This window comes from Triplophysa dalaica, chromosome 7, assembly GCF_015846415.1.
Source record: "Triplophysa dalaica isolate WHDGS20190420 chromosome 7, ASM1584641v1, whole genome shotgun sequence".
Taxonomy (NCBI): Eukaryota; Metazoa; Chordata; class Actinopteri; order Cypriniformes; family Nemacheilidae; genus Triplophysa; species Triplophysa dalaica.
The window spans coordinates 16,737,240-16,749,286 of NC_079548.1; the positions used below are offsets into that span (position 1 = coordinate 16,737,240).

Here is a 12,047-nt window from a genome sequence, read left to right on the forward strand (position 1 = left end):
TAAGTATATTCAAAGAGGATCTACAAGTCATTTCATTCATTTTTAAGGTTTTATTAATTTCTCATCAAAATAAGTTAAGAAATTTCTACTTATTTTTATGTCACATCAACTCAGTACACTATTAAAATTTGAGTTGAAATGAAATTGCTTGTAAAGCTAATTTGATTTTGAAATTGAAATCGAAAGCAGTTATTAATTGTTAACAAATGAAGACTATAACATTTTCACAGTGTTCATTGATAAATGTAGAAAAATAATAATGAGATTTTAGTGTGATGATGTCTCGGTTACACAAATCATAGCAAAGAAGTGATTACTACAACGTTGACTGAAGAGTGACAGTGTAGATGAGCTGCATGCATATCAGTGTATTCAGTGTTTGTACAGAGCTGTAATGAAGCTGATGATAAATGCGACATCCAGTGCAAAGGGACATTGTATAGAATTCCTCATAATGGCTCTGAAAGCCTTTAATCCACAAGCAAATTGAAGTTTAAATTAAGGCATCTATTTATTTGCTTGATTTGATTTATTATGATGCGACTGGAAGATGAAATATGGGATTTGAATAGCTCTGAATGATTAGAAAAGCTCAAGATTTGACATCCAGATGGCTATTCTCACTTTCTTGATATTTTTTATTACAGGCCAAAATTAAACTGCTTAAAGACAGACCAGTTGGCATTAAATTTGCCCAGGGATTATCCATTAAAATTATTTCTTCATTTCCTTGGCTGCAGCACATTCCTGATGCTTTACGTTTTTGTTTATATTGGGGTTGGGTGACACGGCACATTTTTCCATGAAAATATTTTTATATAAATGATTATAAAAAGATAATTGGAATGAAATAAAAAATGCACAATTTATCATTTTAATTTAATTATTCTGTTCCTATAGAATACCATTTTTTCAAGTAATTGAAACATCACATTTCATTTGATATGAATTAATATGTAGAGCGTAAAGGAAAGACAGAAGCACCTAAAAAGCTTTTCTGTAACATATTATAAAACTGTCTCCTAATGATGAGTTACCTATCATTATTTCAATCCCTTGGGCTGTGCAGGAAATGGGATTCAGTACTAAATGTGGAAGACTCTCTGTTAAAATGAAACTTTACAAGGACACAATCAATTATAGTTCAACGGATGATGAGAAGATTTATTTATTGACGTTGTCAAGATCACCACAGATATTTAGCGTCTGTATGGCCAGATATCTAACGGTGGAAAATCAGATAATCCTCTCTCAAGGTTTCCCTTGGAGAGTCAGGGAGGATTGGAGCTTTGTCGTGAAGGGGACAGGGCCTGTGAGATGACTCTGTGAGACAGCACCTCCTACATGCTTAGTTTGAGCACAAAATTGCTTTGGGACCTCCAGTGCTCATTTGACCACAGATCTAGAAGTGTCTGTTTTATAGACACATCTTCACCAGCAGCCTCCTATCTCCGTGCCTTGCTTCTATTTGTTAAAAATCACAACACAATAAAATAAATCCTGTTTTTGTACATGAAGCAATCAATCATAAATGTTCACGTCTGTGGAAGGTAAGTGAGTGTCTTGAATTATTGTGCAATAAATGAGAAATTGTGTTGTGTGAATGAGATGCATCTATGTTGCCGACTACACAGTTATTAATGGCCTGTGATTTCTCTGGGTAATTATGTCATCATGAATGAAGGCTGAACGTTTGTGCGGGGCCTGCCGACAATCAAGAAACAGACATTTGCTGAGACATAAGCTCCAGTGGGATGTGTGAATGTACGTTGGTGGCTACTGACATTGATTGTTTTGGTGGCAGGGACAGAAGTCTCAATTATCAGGATATGAGATTCAGATTCATTTCTTTGAAGATCTGCAATTTAAAACAAGCTTACGAGACTGATAGAAACAGTTTTTAGATATTTCCTGTAGCCCAATGTTGTTGTGAATTCACAGGTTTGTGGTCAAATGAACCATTACGCCCTAGATGGATTTTAAATATAACACATGGTATTACACATAATTAAATGGAATTTATTAAAGTGATTCTGATGTATTGATTTTGTATCTAATATATAGCTAATAAAGTAGAACTTATATATACTCAAATATAGATCCAATACAATGAGTTTGTAAATGTGCATTTATCTTAAATATACTGATGCATCCTAGTTTTACTGCGTTGTGTTTAAAGTATCTACATCAATAACCAACGCTGAAGCACACTTAATCTAGCCTATCTTGCCAGCTAAAATGAATGTTATTCTAGTCATTTTTGGTGTTCATTCATATCTTCTGAATCTTGCAGCGATACTCGACGTCGAGACTATGCATGTTTGGTTTGACTACAGGGTGGGTAAGAATTTCTCTAATCCTAAAATGTTTGGTCCTGTGGTTGTAGTGCCATCAGGTGTGCAGTTTTATGAAGTACAACGTGAGATTTAAACTGGCTCTAGATGCACAAAGTCATGCGTTTAACAGATTCCTAACAGACTAAAATTATCAAATTATTGAGACAAGCCTAGAGGAACCCATTCTGCTAACTTGGCTAAAGTTTTTTGTCTGACACTAGCAGTTTCAACCATAGTGTTAAATTATAGCATCATACTAGTAATCCCAAAAGTAAATGGGGCAGATTAACACTAGAGTATTTCAAAAATCAGGACCTTAATCCATTTACGGTTTTGATAAATCACAACATGCAGTTCCAATTTTGGACTTCATGTGCTTTTAACACCTAACAGAAGAGTTCATTTTGGCACCAAACACAGACAAACACAAGCAGTTAGGATGTCTCACATGTGCACTTTTATTGGAATTGATTTAGTCAGTGTACAGGTTGGCCCCACCAAATGTCTGGCACCGCCACGTTCCACACAGCTTTTACATATGCCCAGGGGGAATGGAAACCTTAACATCTTGAATGGTAAAGCTTCGTTTTTTGGAACAAAGAAAACAAAAACCCAAGATTTTAAGGCTGAAAAGTACAAAAACCCAGACATTGTTTCGTTACATAATTTACATACAATACTACAATGTTAAGTATGCTCCCAATTACTGGGCAGCCTTCATAGAGGCAAATAAGTTTCGGAACAATGCATTTAACAAACATTTGGAATGACTAAAGAAAAAAAACATAACATGGAGTCCTCAGATGCATTGTAGAACTTCGGGGATGCTTATTTGCCAAAAAACATTGCCGTCACCTTCACCGTTCCAGTTTTTAGATCCTGAGTCAAGCGCCAAAATAAACAAAAGCCATGCCAATGTTGTCGTTTGAAGTTTCTCTGCGCAGTTTTGAGTCGGCGTGAAGTGGTAACAGTCCGTTTAGAAGCATTTACGGTGGACAATGGATGGGCCGGACTCATCATACTCCTGCTTGCTAATCCACATCTGCTGGAATGTGGACAGGGAGGCCAGGATGGAACCTCCGATCCAGACAGAGTATTTACGCTCGGGTGGGGCAATGATCTGAAGCAACAAGAACAGCATTAGCACCATTGTACAGTGGAAAAAAAAAAAAACACACTTCAAGTCACTTCATGATTCGTTACGTTCTGGTTAAGTATAACCCGCGCTTACCTTGATTTTCATTGTGCTAGGGGCCAGGGATGTGATCTCCTTCTGCATCCTGTCAGCAATGCCGGGGTACATGGTGGTACCACCAGACAATACAGTGTTGGCATACAGATCCTTACGGATATCCACATCACACTTCATGATGGAGTTGAAAGTTGTCTCATGGATACCGCAAGACTCCATACCTACAGAGAAAAGCAAAAAAGGTCAAACTGGTTCTTTAGGAAGAACTTATAAACTGCAGAATCTAGACCATAGCCAAGGGCTTGTAACTCACCCAGGAAAGATGGCTGGAACAGGGCTTCTGGGCACCTGAACCTCTCATTGCCAATGGTGATGACCTGTCCGTCAGGCAGCTCATAGCTCTTCTCCAGGGATGAGGAAGAGGCAGCAGTGCCCATCTCCTGTTCGAAGTCCAGGGCGACGTAGCAGAGCTTCTCCTTGATGTCACGGACAATTTCTCTCTCGGCTGTGGTGGTGAAGCTGTAGCCTCTCTCGGTCAGGATCTTCATGAGGTAGTCAGTCAGGTCACGACCAGCCAAGTCCAGACGGAGGATGGCATGGGGCAGGGCATAACCCTCGTAGATGGGCACTGTGTGGGTGACACCATCACCAGAGTCCATCACGATACCAGTGGTACGACCAGAGGCATACAGGGACAGCACAGCCTGGATGGCAACGTACATGGCGGGGGTGTTGAAGGTCTCAAACATGATCTGCAAAGAGAAGAGAACGCACATTAGTCAATATTCAAATCGAAACGCCATGCAACCCACACGATCATGCAGAGATTAGTATGAAATCCAGAGTTAAGTGCAGAAACAAGAGTGCAGAAGAAACTGCAAAACTGGCAGGCAAGTATAAATAACCTGCTGCTTCCAGCAAAAGGGGAGAAACTCAGGAGCTCAGAAGAGACAAAGCCTGGAAAAAGTAAATGAATGAAAAGGAGAATGTAAAATGAGGTGAAGAACAGGACAGGTGAGAGCATGAACAACTGCAAACAATCACGGTTCTAAAACCAACCTGTGTCATCTTTTCCCTGTTGGCTTTGGGGTTCAGGGGGGCCTCTGTGAGCAGGACGGGGTGTTCCTCAGGTGCAACACGGAGCTCGTTGTAGAAGGTGTGATGCCAGATCTTCTCCATATCGTCCCAGTTGGTGACAATACCGTGCTCGATGGGGTATTTCAGGGTCAGGATACCTCTCTTGCTCTGAGCCTCATCACCAACGTAGCTGTCCTTCTGTCCCATACCAACCATCACACCCTGTAACAAAAAAAATATATATTTGTAAGTGATCCGTGCAGGAACAGGAACTTCAGAGTTTAAACCCTTAAAGAGTCCCCTTAAAACCATTCATTTCTGCTCACCTGATGTCTGGGGCGACCCACGATGGATGGGAAGACAGCACGGGGAGCATCATCTCCAGCAAATCCGGCTTTGCACATACCGGATCCGTTGTCAACAACCAGTGCGGCGATTTCATCATCCATGGCTAAACTGGAAAACAGAAAAAAGGAAGAGTTTTACAAGTGCTCTGGCACCATTTCGCAACGCTTCCGTGAACACGTGGAGCCAACTTCCTGTTGCATTCTACATTTCGACCGCTAGTGGGCGCTACAGTGCGACAACGCGCGCCACATATATGCCAGACAAAGGAAGTCCCTCTGCGTTCTCATTATTACCATAAAAGGCAATGGATTGAGCCGCTTTGCGGCTGCCGGCGGTGTGGCATTCAGCCAAAGTCGAAGGGTTCAGTAAAAAGGAACAGATTTCGACATTCATCACGCCAGGGCCACTCCCTAAAATGTACACATGAAATTTTACATCCTCTTCCGAGCCCTTCTGCTAAAATTTAGACACTTCGACGGGTCGCTGCCCAATATTACTGCGTCACAGACCTGCAGCCGCTCGTCATCTCATTTTAACGGCTCCTTCGCGAGCAGCTCACATGATTAAAGCACGACATCGCTTGATGGTTTTACAACGTTAGTCAAGACACTTTATATCGCTTTCGAGTCAAAGCATCAATTAAGTTTAAATCCACACTTTAATACAAGTTGACTGCACTGAAGTGAATATTGACTCCAATATGAATCACGTCTAAAAACTGTACATTCAAGTTAAAGCGCATTTTACTAATAAAATAACAATCCGCAATGTAAGCTATGAGCCACAGTTTATATGAAAAGAAAATAATTGAATAAGAAATTATTCAGGTTAAAGTTGAGGAACACCGCTTAGCCTGCTAGCTCAAGTAACGTATGTTAGGTCACACCCTGCTGCAGCACTGCCTGCACAAAAGAACTTCCCATGCCGGCTATCCATCAAGTGTGCACCATGCCTTACTAACACGACTAAAACTATTTAAAATCACACTTACAAGGTAAAGCCACAGTTTATTCAGAACTCATAATAAAATTGATTCAGCCATTTTAAGAGGAAGACACACCGGCCCATTCAATGTCGTGCCTCCAACGGCCACCATTGCTTCCACATGACATTTTTACTAACGTTACTGTAGCAAACCATCAAATTAAAAAGCTTCCTTTCGATTAAAAGAACAAAATGACACATATTCAAAAAAACCGGTAAGTTAAGCGTGTCTAAGCGCGTAATGGCGTTTTAATTGTTTAAAATCAACCTTAAAGAACGACATCATGAATACACTTCTCGTAAATCTTTAAGAATTAAACTCACCTTAGGTTTGGGGGGGTTTGTCGATTTAAGAGAATTTGTTACAAACAGATGATATTCCGCACTAGCTGCGAGTGGAGGAGCTCGAAGTGAGGCTGAAAAGCTGGGCGCGCTCTTTTATATGAGAGCATATGCCCGGCTCGAGCCATAAAAGGTAAACTTTCGGAGCTCTGCGCTTTGATTGGTCCGGCGTCACACACCCGGCTGTCGCGTGCACATTGCTACACTTGCTTCTCGCAACTTGAGAGTGAAGGAAGGGGAAGCCAGAGGAGACGAACAGCGAGGCCTAGTCGAAAAACACGAAAATCGCCTCTTTAAATTGCTTGTTTTAATTCAAGGTGCAATGTTTTAGTGTGTTTTTGTTTTGACAACGCCATTAACACTCGTTTCAATCATGTTGTCAGTCCAAGTTAGGCTATTAAATGCCAGTATTAAGCAGCTCCTTTTATCCTGTGGTGTGTTTACACTCTACTACAGCAGCCGCAGCTCTACAGGTCATTTACCCATTATCATATCATTCACCCCTGTATGGGGATCAGGGGAGACCCTCCTGGAATGGCATTTGTTATGATTAGTAAGCTTGTATAGGCATACCAGGGATGACACCCTATGCTAATTGCCCGGTGACATAGTTTTGGTATCTTCTGTAAGAGTAACTCCTTTAAAACATACCAGCTAAGTTGATTTGAGCTCATGAGGCAATACTGTCAAAGTGTAATGAAACTGGGACTGAATGGCGCTCGCATTCCTGTAATATTGAGCGTTGCCAACGCTAAATGCACGTTTTACTGGAACTAAATTTTTACGTACATAGGTGTGTGCACAAATGAGTGACTGTAGTCATTACGGGTGAATGAGCCGAACCCAGGTTTATATTAGACATGACGTTGATTGTTCCTGGTCCGTAGAAAGGTTTAAAATATGTACATCAGATTTCACAAGAGTTCGAATAGAAGAGATAAGACTGGTTGAGCTGGAGTGATGTTGCAAGGAACATGTGACTTTTTAATATGTTACTTATGAGTAATGAACATGGCCTTCGTACAAGATTCGTGTAAATGGCAGTTATAAACAAAAACAGCTGATTATGTCAAAGTCTTGCTGATACCCAAGAACAGTGCGTTTCCACGGCCGTAGTGTTTTTGGTTTGCAATACATCTATCAGTCCTGTTGAAGTGTATCAGCGGATTTAATTGAGATTTTGCCTGTGCCCAAAAACAAGATGACTGGCAATTGACATGCGTTCGCTTTTGTATTGAAACTTTTATAAATGCCATTTCATGTATAAGGCCATATTGCAATAGTAGTGACCCTACCGTCCCATCCCCCAACTTTTTTTCTCCAAAGAATGCCAAGCAAACATTCCCTATATCAACACGCATGTTTTCATAAATTCAGTGATGCACCACAATGAAGTTATGTGATGTCACACCGTATGTCTTGTAATGTGAGTATTCTTTTGTTGGCATAGGGGTTTCTCTCTGTAACTTTAGTTGGCTTGACTGGGATCTTTTTACAGCAGATGTGCTTTTGTGAGTCCATAGTTCCCCTGAGGACCACCACCCTTTTCTGACAGTGGCCTGCCTTCCCCCGCCTCACTTTGGCCCAGTCATCTCTAAATAAGGCACTTTTCCAGCGATCAGCTCAGTTTTGACCTATGACATAAAAAATCCACAGCAATGCAAATTATGTTGTGGGTTGACACTACAATAATGGGATAGACCGACTGTTATCTCGCACATATGATGTCAAATCTCTTTCAACACATAACATAGTGATAACAGCTAAAGGAGCAGCTTTTGGGCATGAGTTGACTTTGTGAGATCTGTTGCATTCAGTTGTTTTGTTGTGTCATATGTATCTGCCCTCAGACAGGCCTTGGCCATTACATCAATACATGATCCAAATCGCTGAACTAGCCTATTCCTTTGTTTCTGAGCACTTATCACGGAAACATTCATCCTTAACCCCTCCCTAAAGCAGTTGTCTCACAGCCTGTCCCTGCATTGAAGCAAAGCAGAAGGCACCGCTAGCCCCCCAACGGAAGGACCACCGATTGATTTTAGATTCACTTATACGTGCTTGCTCGATAGTGTGTAAAGCTAGCTACTCAAACTAAAAAGGAAGTCACATCCACACTGCCAGCTGGCTCCTCAGTCTAGAGATTGGATTAGCCCCCGTTTTTGACCCAAATGGATTTGTGTGCCCCTGCAAGAAATCAGATACTTCTTTGCCCTATGTTTTGTGGAGCTTGTTTTATGTTGTTTGGCAATTTACGGCGAACAAAGAATATGTCTCTATTTCCACTTATGCTGTCAATAAATTTATAAGAGGATATGATTCCGACCCCAGAAAAAAACGCTGTTCCTCATCTGTGTTCCTCAGCATAACACTGGTGACTGTGTGCTATTTTACAGGACTAAAGCTTCACTTCCTCTTCACTGTGTAGGATCACTGACTGGGTTTACAGCTATTTGCTTGTATGCAAGGGTACGGTGTGTTGGATGTCAGCCTATAGCTTTGTGCATGAAGCTGGATTCATAAAAACTCACGATTTAGAGCGAGGTGGTCCTTGAATGTGTTCCTGTGGCACCCTGGGGAAATGCTGCTGGCTGATTACTGAGGATCAGTGGCCTGTTAGCATCCCACTGAGGCTAATGCTAACAGGGATTCATTATAAGCATTATAAGATGTGTAACGTTTGAAAGGCAAGCTTTATTAAATACTTTCAATTATTTGCCATTAACTGTAATGCAATTTTCTGCTCTAACTAAGCAGTTGGATTTAAACGGTGCTTAATATGGAGCTAGATTGTTGGGTCAGTTTCTTGAAATATCTTCTTTTTTTACCGAGACTGTCGCTCTGCAAATCGACTCTCCACCATCTGGCTGCTCTTGAGGGGAGGACTGAGCACGGATTGGCTCTGGAATGAGTCAGATGCGCAAGTCTTCTCTCCAGACTGAGGAAACCTTTAAACCAGCATGGGAGAGATTACTGTGCAGAGCTGCATTGCTTTAGTCTGCCACAGGATGTTGAGTAATGCCAGTAGGAAACAGATCCTGCATCATTATAAAATTTTATAGTGTTTCAACAGTCATAACCGTTGGTCAAATATGTGATGAATGGTGCTTCAAGAATATTTTCTTAATGGTTGCAGTTCATCATGGCAGACCCTAAAAAGCACATACAAAATGTTATATGGGGAGAACATGACAATGGTCAAGAGTGTGCATGAGCGAAGGTTAATCCTTAAAGTGAAACATATTGAAATGTAAACATCCTTGACAATGTATGGGAAACTGAATTATATTTTTATTAAGCATAGAGGTCCTATATGTGTGCAGATAGACAGACCTAAATTCCCCACTTTGTACTTTTGGCACCAACAGATGATAGTTTTTCATCATAGAAAATGTGGCGGTCTCATACAAAACATTGCCCACCATAATGTTCAGCCTTCAATAGAATAAATCCAGTTAACTGTTAATAAGTAATGAAATGAGATCATAGCTCTAATGACGTTCATAAATCTTACTAGGGCAACCAGAACTAGAAGTAATAACTTGTCACAACTTTATTGTCAACAGCTTGCAACATTCAGTATCCATGTTGCTTGTGAGCAGGGCTTATGTATTACAGTACATTTCAGCTCATGGAGCATCCTGTTAGCAAAAATTGTATTACATTTGTAACAAGGGCTTCATCATCATTATCCTATTCATCTTCGTTATGTCTCATACAAGTCGGACATTTCTGGCTGATAACTCTGAGTCAGTGTTCTGGAGAAAAATAGGGCGTGGCACACCAGCATCTATTGCTATACTGACTAAGTCTACCAAAGGCCTGGCTGTAGCAAATATTGTTATAGACTTATATATGGGTCGGTCTACAATGATAAATAACTGTGCATCTATAACACAACCACAGCCAATAAACATTGTTACCATTGACTAAACTATTAACCAATCAGGTCATGTGCTTAACTTTCAACAGATCCAGATTTGGCCTTGTCACATAAATGTTCACTTTGATTTCTTTCAAAGTGTTAAAATGCTTCAAAAGATTCAAATTCCCCGGCCTGAGAGGCATTGCCCAAACAGTAGAGCATTGTTATTTGCCAAATAAGGGAATGACCTAAGCATTTCTTACAGGAAGTGATTTTTTCTGGGATGTCATTTCTTATGCAAGTTTGTGCAGGAAATCATATTCAAATGGCCTGGTTTGGGAGAGAGACAGAGCTCAGCCGACTCACGAATGTACATGTGAGTGATGTGTAAACTCTTCTCATTACAGCCTCTTTCTTTCACTAATGTGTAAAAAGACAACATTACCGAACACAAACAGATACTTTTACTTACTTTGTAAACACACACCTACTTCATCCAAGTGCTTATCTGAGTAACTAGTTTATAGCTTAAAAATGATTCCTTAAATCTTTGGTTTGAAATATATTTAATCATTCATAAATGAAATGCTCAACGAGCAAAACAGTATGATTTAAGGCTGTAAATTTGGTGGCAAGATTTTACACATCTAAAAGGGGAATGTCTATGGACTGATCATACATTTTTCTAGGCAATTCTTCAGAAGCATAGAGACAAAACAAGTCCTTTCATGCTGAGCAGTTTGGGAGCATTTTGTCACAGGTGTGGCAAAGGGCTCTGGATTATAATCAACAGAAAGGATTGCTTTTTATTTATTCATAAGTTAGCGTTTTTATATATTTTAAATATGTTTACATGAACATTAAGCCTTGTGGAGCTATGAAACACTAAACCTTGAGTAAGTAAGAGAAGGTCCTAAAACAACAGAAAGAATGCACAGAGAAATACTGCTCTTCATTATTCTTGAGATAAATACTTCCCTTATCATCAAAGTTATCCAACTAAGATTCTTCATATTTATTTCCTCAAGGGCTCTCGCTCGAGTCCGTTTGTGCACTTTGGCTGCGTAAAGCCTCGCCCTCATGGTCGATGTAAGAGCAACCACCATATAAGGAGATCTTTAAGTGTGTCACATGATAACAATGTCAAGAATTCAAGGCCCTTGTCACATGGGAGTTTCTCATTGAAATCAGATTGAAGACTTGATCAGAGATGTAAAGCAAAGGTTTTTACTTTTGTTTTCGCCCGCGCCACAAGAGTGTTTTTTTCCTCACACGGTCTCATATTTTGCGGAGTCAAATGCAAATCCGTCCCCCACATCCTGGTTTTTGTTTATTATTCAGTGTATTTCCATTTGTTTGTGTCAAAGTGACAACATATTTCATTCATTTTCTCTCAGTTTCTCATTTGCCTATGTTCTGCCTCACCACGAGTTAAAAGGAAGTGGGTTTAAATTATGACAGCGAGGTCATATCCATATATAGTCAGTCTTGGCAGTGCCGGTGACTGATGATGTCTCAACTTCAGATAGCTGATTTCATCTCTTATGTCGTGTCTTGTCCTCTCAATGTGCTTACTCGCACTTCACTTTCACACACTGACACTTAATGCTATCCATTACACTCGGATAGACTATCTGAGGTTGATAGTCCTCTCAGAATCTTACTCTCTATGTGCCTCTCCCAAACACACAATCTCATACTTGCACCATCATTCTCACACTCAGCCCCTCCTTACACTGTTTAGACAGCAAACAATTACTAGCACAGTGCTGGTGGGCCGGGCTTCGCTCATCTCCAGCTTCTCAGGCTCCATATATGGAGTGGACAAGCAGGTAGTGACTGCCAAACTTAGTCATCAAAGCATGTGTCCCATTCATTGCACACGCACTTAATGTTTTGCTGG

At 40.5% G+C, this 12,047-nt stretch overlaps 1 protein-coding gene across 1 annotated transcript; it reads right to left on the reverse strand.

Annotated features, from left to right (window-relative positions):
- Window positions 1–2,770: 2,770 nt before the first annotated feature.
- actb2 (actin, beta 2) lies at window positions 2,771–6,412 on the reverse strand. Its single transcript, XM_056752678.1, has 6 exons — window positions 6,262–6,412; window positions 4,932–5,061; window positions 4,588–4,827; window positions 3,842–4,280; window positions 3,568–3,749; window positions 2,771–3,456 (listed from the first exon to the last, which is right to left on the reverse strand). The coding sequence occupies exons 2-6, from the start codon at window positions 5,052–5,054 to the stop codon at window positions 3,313–3,315; spliced, it is 1,128 nt and encodes a 375-aa protein (XP_056608656.1). The 5' UTR covers window positions 5,055–5,061; window positions 6,262–6,412; the 3' UTR covers window positions 2,771–3,312.
- Window positions 6,413–12,047: the final 5,635 nt, after the last annotated feature.

Bases quoted from the DNA above. Each gene is read 5' to 3' on its own strand.
- actb2 (XM_056752678.1), bottom strand. From the start codon at position 5,054: ATGGATGATGAAATCGCCGCACTGGTTGTTGACAACGGATCCGGTATG. The intron at 4,828-4,931 runs GTGAGCAGAAAT...TTTTTGTTACAG, and splicing joins TGGGTCGCCCCAGACATCAG to GGTGTGATGGTTGGTATGGG. The intron at 4,281-4,587 runs GTTGGTTTTAGA...TTCTCTTTGCAG, and splicing joins ACAGGGAAAAGATGACACAG to ATCATGTTTGAGACCTTCAA.